Genomic DNA, 17443 nt, shown 5'->3' with positions numbered 1-17443 from the left:
ATAATGACCTCAGGTCTGCTAATGCGGGCACGCTGATGTGTTCTCATTGAATCTCGTCTGCACCAGTGGAGGGCCGAGCAATACAGTATCTATCACAGCTCTCACACCAATTATATGTGATTTTTTAAATGATCTGTACACACACTGTCCATACCATCAGCGACATAATGGACCCCTGCAGTGGTGCATGCAGTCACATGACAGAACAGATATATGTGTGTGTAATAAGGATGCAGCTTTCTGATGGTTCTCCACATTGGTGCATTTGTGTATGTCCATTAAATGTCGACAGATTATCCACTTGGCCAATTATTGGGGCCGATATTTGGCATTTTGCTGACTATCTGCATCTGCATTTTATTTTAATGACTGCGATAATATAATTAAAAATTGCAAAGCTATTTTTATTTATTCTTTTTTAAAAAAATTTTCATAATTTTCACTTGAGTTAATTATAAAAAATGCTGGGAACTTGCTGAAAATGATGCTGAAAGGTGCAGTTTCGATTTAACATTTGCTAAAGGCGTATTTTATATTTGCAATTTCGATTTGCTGAATTTGAGGGTTAACGGAAACCCGCCTAGAGACAGGAGGATTATGGCGTCACAATAGGGTTTTGCGATATGAAGGTATCCAGTACTTTTCACAACATTAGAATCTATGTATGGATTTTTCATCCTGTGCCCCCTCTCTAAATTTTGAGATTTTGGGGGGTTTGTGGATGCAGCACTGGCAGACCTTGTCATTAATTTTCTTTAACCTCAGCAGCAGTTTATGACGTTGCTTCAGGTTCCGGTGATACGATCCAGAGAGTCCACTCGGAGTTATAGCCTTCATCTTTTAGTTTGAAGGCTTATCAGACGCTAAAGCACGGCTCAGCGGTTTGCAATATTGGAAGGAAGGATTTTACTTCTCTGGAAAGTTATCATGACAGCAATCGTTTTATCTTTTGTTGTGATAACTGTGAGGTAAACAATAGAAATGCAGTGTGTATGTTACAAAGTAATCAACAAAGAATCGGGGTGCAGCAGAAGTTGGTCCAACTTTTGTGCCGGATAAACGTGTGTTGACACCTTGCTGCTCCATCTGAGGGGGCTGTGTGTTTTGCAGGCAGGGCTTAAATCTGTCTGTACACAGCTTTATCCATCCATGACAAAGGTATCAGGATAAATCCCACCCCAGGACATCACAAGTGCATAGTGGACACTGCAGGCTGTTGAAATACCAAAAACCCACTGTATTGATCCCTTTAAAAAGTGCTCCAGTGATTTAACCCTTGTGCAACCTGGATCAACCTCAGTTCAGTTCTCGCCTTCAGATGCTTTTCAGATGCATTTAAACCTCGAAACCTGAGCAAATGGGTTTGCTTTATTTTGAAAACATGAAAAAAGGCAATGAGCAACTTTGCAAGAAATGTCTCAGAAATTGCAAGAAAAGTTAGTTAAAGGTGACCTGAAAATTTACCTGAAAAAAGAGGGAGAGGGAGTTATTAGAAAACTAACAAAAAAGGAGAAAAGTTACCCCAAAAATGTTTTTAATAATCAATCAATAATTGTTATAGTTATGTATTTAAAATTATCTTATAGAACAAAAATCTATTTTTTATTACTTATTTTCTGCTCATTTATTTGTTTGTTTTTGTTTTTTACTTTTTTTTCTCTTCAGGTGTCTTGAAATTATAACTAATTTCTTGCCAATATTTTGTGTCATTTCTTGTAAATGTACTTATTTTCTTCTTCCAATGTTCTTGAAGGGAATAAGGACTATTTGCTCAGGTTTGAAAGGGTTAAACGTGCACTTGAATATGTCGCAGCTGGAATACATCTGGCACAGATGTGACGTGACGTGTTTTTTTACCTGCTACACAGACTCCGTCTTTATGTTTACGTGGCAGACTGTGTGTGTATGGAGTTTTTCCAAATGATAATGCAGTTGGTTACGCAGGGTTTGGAGGCGTATAGGCTACATTACCTGCTACTAAATTAATTAACTGGATCGTTTTAAATACACGATGCATTGCTCGATTTAATTTAATGTGAAATGAAACAACATCTACAAGAGATACCTCCACTGCTCATTTAAATCCTTTTAAAGATAAGATTAGATAAGAAGCCTTTATTGTCAATGCATCGAAAATACAACGAAATTACGAGTGCCCCTCCAAGCAGAGCTTAAAAAAAAATCACACTGGAGCACATACACTTAAAAAACAGTCATAAAACAAGGGCAGGGAGAAAGTGCATTAGTATAAACTATAAATAAGTAGAGTAAATACAATGACATCTATGATAAATAAAATGAAATGTATGCAGAGTCATATGTGTTGGCTGAGAGAGTGGAGGGCCGTGGAAAGAAACATGAGTGCTGATGAGTTCGGTGATTTTATTGACCTGTATCGTTTACCTGAGGGCAGAAGGTCAAATAGGTGGTGTGTTTTTTTGTGCTGTGTTGATGGTGACCCTCTGTACAGATTGTACTTTATTTTTTTTTAAAATAATGTATGTAGTTTTTACCTGTTGGAGGGCTGTGGTCAGTGTGGGCTAACTGCATGTGTGAGCACTATGTGACAGCTGTCTCGCTGAGCAGCTGCGGCTCACACCCTTGCAGTATTTGCAGCATTTTTTGCTGTGACGCTGGTGCAGAGTTTCCAGCTGATGTAACTACCTTATTTCCATAATTAAAAGCAGATACTACATTAATCTGTGGAGCCGTTAGGTGCAAAGTAGCTCAGGTGGTGGAGAAGGCGCCCCATGTACAGAGACTGTGTCCACGCCGCAGTGGCCGCCGGTTCTAGTCCGACCTTTGAACTTTGCTGCATGTCATTCTGCCTCTCTCTCCCCCTTTCACACTATGTCTGTCCTATACAATAAAAGCACAAAATCCCATAAAAAATATCTTAATTTATGGAGCCGTGCAGCCACTTCTTTGCCAACAACATGGTCCGGCAAATATTTCACAATAAAACGCGTTCACAACTGAAAGGATTATGTCGACAGAAATGTTGTCAGAGGGCTTTTAATGTGAAACAGAACCAGGAGAGGTTGAGTTTAAGCATAAATAGTTATATTTTTCATGTCTGTGACAGATAAACACAGGTGAAATGTGTTTATCGAAAGACCATATTTATTGTAATTGTTTTGCCGAAAACTGTGCACGCCATGCAGAAAAAAATTGGCAAGCCCTCTATTGGTCGAGTCACAGGGTCCAGATTTCTCCATAGTCATTAGAAGTGTCGAACTTTTACCTTGTAAATCCTCAGGGAGATTTTTTAATTTATTCATTTTTTAATCTAAATTTTCACTTTGTTGCTGGAAACTTGCTTTATTTGATTTAGTGATTTGATTTCAGTTTCAATTTCAGGCATATATACAAAGTTTTGTGTTGGAGTTTATTTTATTCCAAATTCTTAATATTGACAAAAAGATTTTCATTTTTATTGTAAATGCATATCAGTTCCAAATATTGGTTATCAGTCTCATTAAGTACTAATAATAGGTATCGGTATGGGCCCTGAAAAACTTATATCGGCTGACCCTTAAGTACTTTTTTTTTTCTACTACTTTAAATTTCATGCAACCTCATGTAATTCAACTTCATACTTCCACTACATTTCAGAAACATTCAGACACATGTCAAACTGGGAAAGTTTCTATATTTATAGCTCTAACTTGTTAAAATGGGTGCCAGAAACCGCCACCAGGTTCTGCAATGTACGCATGCTTCTCACACAGGTAGTGTGGCCCTTGACTTTGAATGAGCTGCTGAAACATTTGAACCAGCACTTCCCAAAATGCAAATTCAAGCTCCAAAAACACAGCTTTATTAGAGCCTCCCTGCCTGGGAAAGCTCTGCGGCCCGTTCGTTATGCCGTCTCTCTCTACATTATGTCTGAACCCAGCTGAGATCACTTTGCTGACATCTCTTGCATTATTTTCGAAGCTCCTGCAGAGCTGCGGAGGACGTTATACAACAGTTTTCACAGGCTGAGAGCAGTGCTCACCGTGACCAGTAAATTGACTTTGACATGTAAAATTGGTCAAGTGCCTCTTTAAGTCCCACCGGGGACTTGTTCCATTAGTGCGACCTATAGATCTCCCTCACAGAGACATTTTTACTCGTCTCGCACAGGTGTAACTAATAATATTAATAATGGCTTTATTCTGTTTAGCAGTCTGGAGTCCTGCTGTCGGCATTTACATGCAGGCTCACTGGGACAGCTCACTAAATATAATGTCGTTAATGTTATTAGTTACACTTGTGCTTTTCCTGCTTTATAGGGTCAAGATGTCCGCCGTGAATAAAGGTTTATTAACAGAGCTGAGGACTCTTCTCTCAGGTTAGTGGATGGCAACCAAGATGTTCATGGTCTTGTTTTGTATTACAGCTCATAAAAGAAGTCTGTATCTCTGCAGTTATTGTTCTTGACGCAACGTCTGCATAAATTCACTGTTTAACACCTTTCATAGACATCAGTTTTCTTGTGCTGTGTTCCTTTCACAATCGCTAAAACCTTTGAAACCTGAGAAAATTCATTTGGTTTTGTTTTTTTTCAAAGCTTGAGGGGGAAGAGCAATACGCATATCGGGTAGAAATACCCCGCAGTCGGCAAGAAACTGCCCTGGACATTAGTTTGTTGGTTTTTTTTTAAAGAGAGAGACAAAGTTATTAGAAATTTATATTAAAAAATAGGGAAAATGTCTGGAGAACAGAGCAGAAATATGTATATGTGTGTGTGTATTAGCACTTTTTTGCTTTGTTTTGCTAATTTTAAGGTTATTTTTTAATTTTCTTTTTTTGCTTATTCATCAGGCCAATTTCTCTTTTATCATTTTTTTATCATTTCAGTTTTTTGTTTGTGCTTTTTTCAGGCAATTTTCTTGCTGTTTTTTCCTTTCTTTTTTTATTGCTAAATTTGCTGGTCATTTTCTTTTTTCTTTTCTTTTTGCTGCTATTTTTTTGTGTCATTTCTGTTTTTCTTTTCTTTCTTTCTTTTCAGGCCATTTCTTTTTTTAATTATCAGTCTTTTTTGTGCTAATTTTCATACCATTTTCTTTCCTTTTTTGTTGCTAATTTTTATCCCCCCGCCCCCTTTATTTTTCAATTTTTTCCAGGTCATTTCCTTTTTTAATAACCTTCTCTTTATGCCATTTTTCAAGTCATTTTCTTGTAACATTTTAAAAACAGATTTCTCGCTAATTTTGTGTAATTTCTTATTTAGTTGCTCATTGCCTTCTCCTTGTGATTTTGCAAGAACTCAAGCCAATTTGTTTCAAAGAGTTCAAGACTCCTCTGAAGCAGGTCTCTCTGCACATATTCTCCTGTATTTTTCCATGAGCTTGTTTGGCTCTGTAAAAGAAATCTCTGGATGACTTTCTTTGTTGTGCTACATAAAAGCACGGACTGATTTGTCCCACAGAAGACATCCCCGAAAACGGCCTTTGTAGCAGCTTTTAAGATACCATAGTGGAGGCATTTACAATTGTCATGGGGTTGTGGATTTTGCAGTGTGTGTGTGTGTGTGTGTGTGTGTGTGTGTGTGGGTGTGTGTGTGTGTGTGTGTGTGTGTGTGTGTGTGTGTGTGTGTGTGTGTGTGTGTGTGTGTGTGTGTGTGTGTGTGTGTGTGTGTGTGTGTGTGTGTGTGTGTGAGAGAGAGAGAGAGAGATTACTTCAAGGTCTTCTGCTTCCATCACATATTCTGGCATTTCTAGTGCAGTGGGAAATACATCCAGAGTCTAATTTGACAACTTTCCCTGAAAGACCGAATCACAGATATTCATCTCCACGTTTTTTTTTTCTCGTACAGCTGTAACGTTTTGTCCTTGATAAGGGACTGCTATTTCAGTGACATCTCTGGTAGAGAACGGCCTATCAGATGGCATTACTGTCACAGATGAGGGCACAAAGAGCAGAGAGGAGCCGGCGCTGTCGCAGGTAAACATTCCTGTGGCAGCGCAGAGAGGCCGGAGGATGAGGAGAGTACCTCTCGCTTTGTTGTTGTTCTGGTGAGAGAAATTCATCATGTGAAGCAGATTCATCACTGTAAGATCTGCAGGCACAGAACCGCACGCTGTTTCACATATTTCACATGCTGGATGCGTACCCTGATCAGCCCTGACTTCACCGGGGATATCAAGTCTTATTTGCTCAAACCGCAGCATTATATGGCGAAGACGGGGACTCCAGTTTGTCACTTGAAATCCCAAACAAATTGACTTTAGTGGTGACATTGAATCTGGATTTGTGGACTAATAAGTTTCTATAAAACGCCTCTACCTGGCAGACATCACGGAGAATGATAATAGTGAGAACATAACGTGGTGTTAAGGAGTAATACCGGGCTGAGAGCAGAGTTTCACCGCCTTCTCTTGTTGAATGTTTCTGTGCCACCTCCTCTGGTGTGACACACCCTGGAGTACGCATCTGCATCACTGCAGCAAAAGTGAGAAGTTTCCACTGAAGGTCAGAAAAAAACAAGATTTCAGCTGCTTTTTAGCTCTGGTGACATGGCTCTGTGGATGGCTCTGTGTGTCAGTCCTCCACTTTGGCCCAGACTGAAAACTACTGAATAAAATTAGCTGTGTTATTTGGAACGAACATTTATGATCCCCAAAAGATGAATCCTGTGACTTTAGTGATCCTCTGACTTTTCATCTAACGCCATCATCTGGTCATTTTAATTTTTGCAATACTTTGCTTTATGAATACCTGCAAAACTATTTCCATCAGCCTCATTTGTCATTTTTTTTAGTGCCAGTTAACAAATGCCATCATATGGTGAACATGCGTAACATGATTCCTGCGTAACAGCCCAGTCACCTGAAGAAAAGGTTTGCATTGTACTTTTCTGCAACCACAAATGTGTTACATTTGCACTTTAATATGTATCATATCAACATTTCTGTCCCCCATGTATTTTTCGGGTATAACTTCATTTTAGAATTTGAGTCTTGGGGTGGATAATTGATCTGTAGAGCGGGTCAGAGGTGATCAGATCGATTGATGACAGCAGCAGCAGGTGAAGAGGGTTAGCTTTAGGTCGGATTAACTTTTAGGGGCCGTTTACATGGCAGCGGTTCTTGTATGAAATATTTTAATTTTTTTGCCATTTGGCCTTTTGTTTACATGACAATGGTGTTTTGGGGACCTGAAAACACAAACTTTTGATACAAGGTTCTAGAGTTTGATCTTTTTAAAACGCCACTCCCTCTGTCTCTTTCTGACGCTCTTGTGAGAACGGTGATGTCATGACCGCACTTTACGCATTACATTTCAGACAAATAGCCGCACACAAGTAGGAGGACAACGATAACAACAGTGGCGGACTACCGATCTGTGTTTGTGCTGCTTGCTCTACTGAGTTTATTAACACTCCTCCAGCAAAGTTTGTGCGTTTGCCATCCACAGAAGAACACCAGGCGCCTTTATGGGCAGGCGCGTGGTGTTCTTCTGTGGTGTTTTATTCTATTTGTTGCACATCATGTGACCTATAAAAGTGAAATAGTGTGCCCATTGCAGTTTTGTGAAATTTATGTTTTTTCGCCTGAAATACCACCTCATGTGAGCGTTACAACTTTTTTGGCAATAAATAGCAGTTTTTTCAAAACTGATGTTTCCATTAGGTGAATTTTATATTCGCAGTTTCAATTTGTGCAATTTGAGGGCTTTATGGAAACCTTCTGTCACTTTCCACCCCACTGCTCAGTCACAGTGGAGGTGGGTCGAAAAAATGCCCCAAAGACCAACACCAACCAACACGTCCACCTACATGTACAAGTGCTGAACAACAACAGAGGAGAAATAACACTGAACCCAAATATATCCCGAGGGTCTGTCCTCTCTCCCTGCGTGCTTCAGCTTTCCACCTTAGGCCGACATTTTAACTTCCGTATATATTTCACATTACAACCAGACGCATCCTGATGACTCAGCTGAAAAAATGCTGCATCTCTAAAGAGCTCTAGAGAGCCCTGAAAAACCAATATCGGGAAAAATCATGCAATTTCGAATTTGGCTGGACAATCACATATCGCCCAACCGAATAAAAGAAAATCTGGAGCATTATTTACCCGACTGTTAGCATGAATTTAAAACCCTTGTATTTATTCTGGTTCACATTTTGTGCCTTCAAGCTTCACACATCCGAGCGTGGCTGCATCGTGTGTTTGCCGGCTGTGTTTCTGCATGTGCTCAGTGACAGCTCTGATCTCCCTCCTGCTCTTTGTTATCTCATGAGCCGGGGTGACAGCTCTGACACGTGTCTTCTGGAAAAGCAAACATAACAGACGCAGCCCGACCGCACTGATGACTAAATTACAGTGAACAGCATTTAACAAGCTCCTCAATTGCTGATTATAGAGAATGGTCCTCCTGAAACCCCCGATCAGACGCTCAAATGAAAAGCTCCTGTCTGCTGGAATAATGGGGGATCCGAAATGAGGAGAGAGGGGGCGATGGATGAACAGGAGGAGGAAGTTATTGTATTAGTGTTGCAGGACTGGGAAATATAGAAATTTATCAGGATATAAATGAATTCAATATTTCCGTTGATTTTTTTAAACTTGAAATTCCCCGGTTGTAGATTCCAGGAATGATTAGTCAGTTTTGAAGCAATAATGTCGACCGTTCCCTCGTTACAGCTCCTTGCGTCTGAGGATTTGATGCTTTTCTTTGTTAATCTGTCAAAAAATATCAACTGTCATTTGGTTTTGTACTGTTGGTTGCACCTAGCAATTCAATTATATAAAATGCCCATTTCATTCTATTTTATGACATTTTAACGGCCAAATAAACCAACCAGTAAATCAAGAAAACAATCAGCAGATAGATTGATAGTGAAAATAGTCAGTTGCAGCCTTTCAGCTAATAATTTATACCAAAATAAACAGAAATCCTGTCTGTTTGGATCAATTACGTCCATCCACATGCGTCCCTTATTTCATGCTCCTTACATCAGCATGATGTCTTTTTGTACTAAAAAAGCTGCAGTGTGTGAGTGTTTGAGGTTGTAACTCTGTGAGGAGCAGATAGTAACGCTTCAGTTTATTGCTGTTGTTTCTCCGAGTGTCTCTGTGTTTGTTCCACTGGATGAGTTTCACTGCTGGTGTGAGGCTGTAAGCGCCGCCATGCTTTATTAGACGGCGATGCTTCAGGTAATAAACCGAGTATGTGGTGTTTCACACTGTTTGTACAGTTTTCGTACAAACAGTGTGAAACGGAGTTAACAATAGACAGAACATTACATCTTCTTTTTGCCAAAATAGAAACCATATACATGTTAAGACTTTTTTCACTTTTTAGGATGTGTTTTTGCAGAAGTTCCCTGAGAGATCACTTATCTCCCGTCTTTCTATCAGTGGTGAAATCTAACGTATTACATTACCTCAAGTACTGTACTTAAGTGCAACTTTGAGGTACTTGTACTTGATTATTTATGGATCTCTTTATATCTACTCCAAAACATTTTCGAGGTAAATATCGTACTTTTTACTTCACTATATTTATTTGACAACTTTTACATTTTTTTTAATGGAGGTATGTGTAAAAGATATGACAACAGCTGAGAAGGAAAGCGCATGTGCAAGCTAGGTTTTGACTGTATCACAGTATTTCAATATACCAGGGTATTAAAAAATCCCAATGGTATATATACTGTCAAAAATACAGACGTTCATCTTTCGTTGAACCTTACACTGTAGAGGCTGTGTGTAGTGCACATCACTGCCACAAGATGTCAGTCTGGTATAAAAAAAAAGCAGCTCAGCTGACAAACATGGTGGCTGCCAGTGGTAAGGATAATGTGACTGGACTGCAAACAGCCGGCCCACAACAGTAGAGAGAGACTGCTGGGAAAACAGCATATTTTCACATCTTACTTATTAGGATTCATGTTGACCAGTGTAGAGTTGACGATTGTTGGGACAGCAGACTTACTAACTAGACAAATAACAAGACTAAGATGGTGTTGTTGAGTTTTACTTTGTTTCTGTCAAGTTTGAATGAGGTGTGTTAAACTATTGAGTTAACAAGGCAATTAAGCTAGCTTTAGTTTGATGAAAGAAATAAACTTGAATGAACGCAATGATTGCACAGCTTCATAAATTAGTGGTTTGCTTTTAATTGCGGAAATGCTGCGAGTTGCAGCAGTTCAGCAAGGCAGCTGTCACGCACCACTCATGCATGAATGTGGCGACGGCGTAAAAATATTACCCTCCTTTACTTTTGTGAGTTTCTTGCTTACGTATTTGAATAAAAAAGCTAAGAAACCTTGTGAAACATAACAAATTCTCTTGCTGTAGGTTGGTGGGGTGGCGTCACACACAAATATAATTCGGGGAAACTTTAGGAAGGTTTGAAGGTATGAACCACCTGAGCCTAGCATATACCCAGCTGAGGTTCTCCATTTGGTTGCATTTTTTTCTCTAAAACAGCAGATAAGCAAATTTACATGATGAACATCAGTTTTCATACTATGGTATATGGCTGCAACCTAGAAACACTGCAAGACTTTGAACCTATAATACAGATTTCCCTATAATGAACATTTGATTTTTGGATCACCGGAGTGAATATTGATGTGACGACATGAATCATTTCGTGTTATTTGTGGTGTTGAGAGAAGCAGATTTAAGAGGAACATGTATCTAAGTGCGTGAGAGAAAAGATGCCTATTATAAGAGAGCACAATATAATCAGCAAACTGTTTTTTGGTCGTACTTTTCCGTCTCTTTCACTCATCTTGCTTCATGTCTTACACACACACACACACACACAAACACACACACACACACACACACACAAACACACACACACACACACACACACACACACACACACACACACACACAAACACACACAGGCTGCAGGATTTCATCTCTGTGCAGCTTTCCTCAGCAGCCTTGGAGAATGATTTCATTGGGATGACAAGTGTGCCTCTCCCTCCATATTTCTGCCACCCGGGCCCCTAGCCTGGATCCAAAGGCAGTCTGCAACAATAAAGGCTGTGTGTTTTTTTTGTGCCTCTCCCTTTCTTCTATCTCCGTCTATCCAATCTGATTTTAGCTGTGCTGAAAGTAGCATTTTCTTCCTATCACAACATCGCTAATGCTTACTTTCCTTCTCCTCTCCTGCCTCTCCATCCTTCATTCCTCTCCGTCCACTAAGCAGAAAATGGGTCCGGTCGCCGTTGCGGGCTATTATCTGCGCCAGCTATCTATCTTGATAATTGACTAGTGGGGGTAAATGTGACGGTGATCGGTGTGACGCTAATACATTCTGCCAATTTGACACGCTCATAATCCGCCGGGCTCGCGTTTTCCACCCCGCAGCCATCCCGGTGGAGGCGAGGGGTTTGACGTGTCGGGAGCAGTGTAGCGTCGTGGATCCACACAGCAGAGGCCGAGTGTGTGGGTGGGGAGAAACACTCGGTCTAAATTAGGAATCGGGAGCGTTTGAGTGGGCACGGAGAAGGAGGAAATTGGTCTAAACATGCACAGATGCGCGTTATAGAAGCCGACGCGTGCAGATGGATATAGCTGTCACAGTTTGGGTATGAGAGCCAAGCTGGAGGAAATAAACACATCTTAACATCACAACCAATTTGTTCTGTATGCTGCTGATTGCTCTCGCAGCAGTGAATCGCTGTGAGAGTGAATGACATGAATAGGAGGCATACTGTATATCCGGAGCACGAGTAGTGATGTCTTCATCTAATTCCACCTGGCATGACATCCTTATTTGGCACCAGGAACAAAATGACATCCTGGTGTATTTATCCGTAAACACCTGAAGACATTTAAGGTTCGGTGTGTAGATATTTGACTTATGTTGCAACTCCGAAACAATGCAGGGCGATGGGGATTTGTTTGTGCCGCAAACATCATTGATAGGTGACTTCATGACATTAAGCCAGTTAATTGTTTTAGCCATAGACTGTATAAAACAGGGAGACTCAACTTGCTTTGCTTGGGGGACATTTCTGCAAATGACAGGGGGCCAGGGGCCTGTCGCAGCAGCCCCATACATGTTTTAGGATTTTGGACATTTCTAGGATATCAGGACGTTTCTAGGATTTTAGGACATTTAAGGATTTCAGGATGCTTTTTAGGATTGAAGGACATTTGTAGGATTTCAAGACGCTGTTAGGATTTTAGCACATTTCTGAGATTTTAGGGCATTCTAGGATTTTATTATGTAGGATTTTAGGACATTACAGGATTTTAGGATGTTTTAGGATTACAGGATGTTTCTAGGATTTTTGGACATTTCTCCGATTTTAGGACCTTTCTAAGATTTTAGGATGTTTTCTAGGATTTTAGGACATTTTGAAAATTTTAGGACATTCCTTAGATTTTCATATGTATCTACGATTTTAGAACATTCCTCACATATTAGGATGTTTCGAGGAGTTTAGGATGTTTCTAAGCTTGTAGGAAATTTCTTTTATTAAGTACATTTTTAGGATTTTGGGACATTTCTTGGATGTTGGGATGTTAGCAGTTTAGCTAGGACCTCTGTCAGGGGATCCTCCACTGGCACAAGCTCTGTTTTAATGCTGTTTTATACACTATGGCACCTTATGTATACTGAAAGTACCAAAACAATCCCCAGTGTGAAGCGCTTTATTTTTATTGTGAATTCAAATATGGTCGAGGGGGCCAGATTTGGGCCGCAGGCCTCAAGTTGAGTATCAGTGGTAGTAAATAATGGATGTAGCTACCGTGATATCACCTATTGGTTTGTGTTTTTGAAGCCCTAAGTTTGTTTTTTTTGACCGTTACCATCTTGGATCTTTTTTTGCCGGAGGGCGTTATGTGTTTGGCCTCCAAGAAAACTGGCCTGAGAGCACGGCCCACTTCCTTGGGGCCTGGATGTAGTGCACATATGACGAGCACGTTTTGAGGGTTATGTAACCACGGCCAAACATCCAGACAAAGTGCAAGATACAAATCTGTGCAAGCCAAAGTGCAAAATCCCTTAAAGGCATGTAGCACCGCTGTGGGCAGTTCATCTCGGGGTCCTCAGAACTGTTTGGTCTGAAAACACCTCAAGAGGAATATAAAACTATAAAACATTTACAAATTTGAAACTGTGAGCCTTTCAGTTTTACTATTTTTGCTTCAAAACTTACCTAAATGATTAATTGATTGGCAAAATTGCTGACCAGACCAAGTATACATCAAAAATAGTGTGGACAGGGGTGTCAAATTACTTTAGGTTGTAATGTTTACCTCAAAAACAATGCATTTTTGTAATTCGTGTGACCCTTTCAACATGCAAACACTGAAAAACAGCAGTTTGAATACATTATAAGGTAACAAGCACATCATGAAAGCTCCGTCAGAAGTACAGAGAGACACTGAATCACAGCCTCCTCAAACATGCTGCACACAGCCCGCGTTAATATCTTGCCAGACATTTCCAGATGGAATAAAGGATAGTCTGAGTCACTAACAACATTTGCATAGTGCATCTCAAAGTGTTGCCAGAAACGGGTACACGAAACTTCAAATGCATCTGAAGCCTTTGCACAAACAAGCCCGGCTCCAAACACTGTGTCAGCGGCGGAATGACACCGAGGTATTATCGCGTCCTAAGTGCTTGTATAAACAATAAACATGCATGTCTAAATAGCACAGCTGGAGTGACGGCGTAATCAGAAGCCACTGCGACACAAACGAGCGCGGCATCGTTAGGGGGAAAAAAAGGGGGAAAAGGCGTGATAGAGTTGTAGCAGTCATTAAGGGCAAGACTGCTCTCTGCATTTCTGGCTTATCTACTGCAAGGTGGAAGCATGGGGAGGGTAATTCTGCTCGGGGCTCATGTGCAAAGCCGAGATACAGAACAAGAGGAGAGTGGAGGGAGAGAGGGAGAGATAGAGCTGGTTCATTTGCAGCTCGTCCCCGTAGACTGTGGAAAGGATTATACTCACAGAGAGAGAGAGGGAGAGGGAGAGAGGGAGGGAGATGCACAGCTCTGTCTTAGCACACACTGAGTACCCTGCCTCCAATCTTCTCCACTGCACTGTGCACTCTCAAACAGCACTCATCCTCTCTCTCCGTCCTCCACACACACACATGTGCAGACACAAACACACCATGTAGAATCTCGGCCAGAGGGGGACACCAACCTGCACAGGACCGCGAGCCAGGTACCGTTCATTCATTCCTTTCTGCTCACATTTTGCAGCAGCAGATTTTTTTCGGGGGGTTTGTCGCCGTGTAGTGATCCAGCCACTCACTCTCTCTCTCTCTCTGCAGAAGACTCTTGCAGGCTGGCTGCATGCACCAAGATTATCCGGCTTCTTCTTTTTGCATAGCCCCAAGAGAACCAAAAAAAAAGAGAGAGATAGCAGAGAGGGAGAGGAGCCAGAGAGGAGAGGGATGAAAGGACAGAGAAGACAAAAGCCAAACTAAGCAGTGTTTTCTCATGTAGGGCAGAGAAAAGTGTGCAGCGGGCAGCCAGCTAACCTGGGCTGACCTTCATGACTTGGAGCAACAGTATGTGGGACTCTGTCCAAAAAAGACTTCTTATCAAAACTTGTGCTTAAAAGGCACATTTAGCCCCCATTCTTATTATCAGAGCCAGACCAATTTTTAGGGCCAGTGCTGATATTAGAGAAGAAAAAAATCCTGATATAGATATATTGGTCAGTCTGTTGGGTAGATTTACGGTTTTTCAAGTCGAGTGCAGTGAACTTCTATTGGTTTGATTTTATGCAAACCGGCTGAACTGGCATTTTCCATAATGTCAGATTCTGCAGCCTACCACAGAGCAGAGAAAGGTTAACCAACTTAAAATAATCACTTTAACTGGTAACACATAATTTAATTTTTTCAATTTTGAAGCAGCTGTGTTAATCAAACTTAATAACTTGATTAGTAAAAAACTTCTGTGTAACAGATTGAAGTAATTATTTTAAGTGTGCTAACAATTCTCTTGTTTTAAGTGTAAATCAAAGTCAAATTTCAGTAGTAATAAGCAATATGGCAGCGTGATTAATAGAGCTGGGTAGATTTCTGGTTTTGCCAGTCTGGTCTGGTTTAATTTAATGCAAACCAGCTGAACCGGCATTTGCCATAATGTGTCATTCTGACAATTATAAAAGTATTTCTGCTGTGCTGGAACGTCACTACTTTGCAGATTGGGTATCATTGAAATTTCCCGCTCGTAATTCCAACTTTGGACGGCCATTTATGTGCACGTAACTGATATGTCGGTCGCGCTCTACTTATTATCTGTCTCTGTCTCTGTCTCTGTCTCTAGGTGGGTTTCCATTACAGATTTGCACAAAACTTAAGCAATATTTTCAAAATGTCGATAAAATCCAATTGCGTGTTGACTGCGTATTCATTGAGTGATGTTGTGGGACTTCTCCTCTTGTGAAAACTTTCCCAGTAACCATGGCGATGAATGTTCAAAACATTAGCAACTTTATTACTATTGCACCCTCCGCACTAGCCATCATTATTTCCAATCCAAGGCCACGTAGGCGTGTTATGGAGCCATAATGGAAAGGGCGAGCCCCTTATACGTGGGAGTGGCAGCGTATGAGGGATTTCTGGGAGATGTAGTCCACGATTTCACAGAGGAATTGTGGGTTCAAAACTTTCTCAGAGTTATGTGATGCAATAACAGCTCTTGTAGCTCCTGCTGCATCATGAGGGAGCCAGTTCCTCCTGACAGGCACATAGACACAGCATCATGTGACCTCACAGCATCATGTGACCTCATAGCATCATGTGACCTAGAAAAGACTAAAAAGGGTTTTCATTGCTGTTTTGCGAAATATGGCTTTTTAGAATCGCCTGAAATACGCAAAAACGCAAAAACTTTTTGATGATAAATGTGAGTTCTTTTGCCTTCAACATGTTTCCATTTGATGTATTGTATATTCACAATTTAAATTTCGGAATTTGAGGGTTAATGGAAACCCGCCTTCTCTCTCTCTCTCTCTCTCTGGGGGAGTATTAATAATTATACGTGGTGAACATGCTCAGGGGACTTGCTGCAGTTGGTCGGACATGTGAGCTGATTATCGCTTCTTGTGGGATTCATTTGTGTTTGTCAGCGTGCACGTGGAAAATCAGTGTCTGTTTATAACACCTGCCTCACTCTCATCTGACGGAGTGGTGTTTTTTTTACAAGGTGTGTCAAGTTTGTACACGAAACCCTCGTGAGAGCTCTGACTCCCAATCAATTCCAGGCTTTTTTGAAGTGTACCACTGTTTTTTTTTCATTCTGGTGGATCCAGTGAGTCACAATCTGGGGCTTGAGAATTCACTTTGATGCTGGTGTGATATCAGTTTGTACATCTCCAGGCTGCAGGGGCCTTCCTCCTTTCTGGAAATCTGTTGGAATGAAGTTGCGCCGGCCCGGAGAGGAAAAGCAAAGCGGCTCCGAATTGAAGTTTTTAATCTGAGTCATTGCTGACGTTTTCCCCCTCTGAGTTCTTTGATCTGGCTCTCGCCAAAGAGTCAGGGCCGTCTGACAAATAGCTTCAAGACCAGAAACGAATCCTACTTTTCTGAAGGAGCCTTTAAAACAACCGCAATGTTGTTTTGTGTTTGCTGTTTGTTACATAAGTCTTTATGATTAAATCACCGCCCCGGTTGCCTTCATAGTCCTGCCAAAAAAATCTGTTGTGTAATTTTCTTCTAAACTGTCAGATATCTTAATGATAATGGCTCCTGTGTAAATGTGGATCGGCAGTGTACTATAAAGAGTTATTAGTCTGGTGTGAAACTGACCATAAACCTGCAGCTACACGCCTCAGGTTGCTTAGAAACCATCAATATAGCATCATTAATTTGATATTAAACAAAATGCTGACCACAAAAACTCTCAATCATCTTTTCAAAGTGAGAATCCCAGTTGCTTTAATGGGACTTGATCAGTGGTGCAGACAATCTTATGAAAAGCAAACCAGATAAAAACACATTGTGCTGTCACAGCTGCTGAATATGTTGTTTTTCATGTGGAATGCCCAAAATATGAATTTAAAGGAGAGGTCAGGGCCGATACTGATCATTAGTAGTTAATGAGACAGATAACCGATATTTGAAGCCGAAAAATGAAAATCTTTTTGTAAATATAAAGAATTTGGAATACGACAAACTGCACAGAGGATTTCACATTAGGTTTCAGTTACAGATTTGCACAAAACGTAAGTGATATTTTCAAAATGTTGATAAAACACAGCGAGATGAGTGATGAGGCTTCTCCTCTGGTGAGAACATCCCAGTAACCATGGCGATGGATGTTCAAAACATCAGCAGCTTTATTTCTATTGCAGCCACCGCACTAGCCGTCATTATTTCCAATCCAAGGCCACATAGGCGTGTTATGTATCCATAACCACATATGAGGAATTTTTGGGAGCTTATAGTCCACGATTTCACAGAGGAATTTTGGATTCAAAACTTTCTCAGAGTTATGTGATGCAATA

At 40.7% G+C, this 17443-nt stretch overlaps 1 protein-coding gene across 5 annotated transcripts in view; it reads left to right on the top strand.

Moving 5' to 3' along the window:
• srcin1b (SRC kinase signaling inhibitor 1b) overlaps window positions 1–17443 on the top strand; it is a 137778-nt gene that overhangs the window by 19773 nt on the left and 100562 nt on the right. For 2 of the 5 annotated variants that reach the window (XM_088069866.1, XM_088069867.1), the window contains one exon: window positions 4278–4336. The exons of 2 other annotated variants lie outside the window; for them this stretch is intronic. In XM_088069866.1, coding sequence (XP_087925992.1) covers window positions 4285–4336 — 52 coding nt within the window. In that variant the 5' untranslated portion in view covers window positions 4278–4284. Of the gene's footprint in view, window positions 1–4277; window positions 4337–13996; window positions 14147–17443 lie in introns of those variants that run through there. One more of the 5 variants, XM_088069872.1, reaches the window with a different exon arrangement.

Source organism: Plectropomus leopardus, chromosome 19 (genome assembly GCF_026936395.1).
Source record: "Plectropomus leopardus strain MGB_pleo_1.0 chromosome 19, ASM2693639v1, whole genome shotgun sequence".
Lineage (NCBI taxonomy): Eukaryota > Metazoa > Chordata > Actinopteri > Perciformes > Serranidae > Plectropomus > Plectropomus leopardus.
This window is presented reverse-complemented; position numbering and strand designations above follow the sequence as displayed.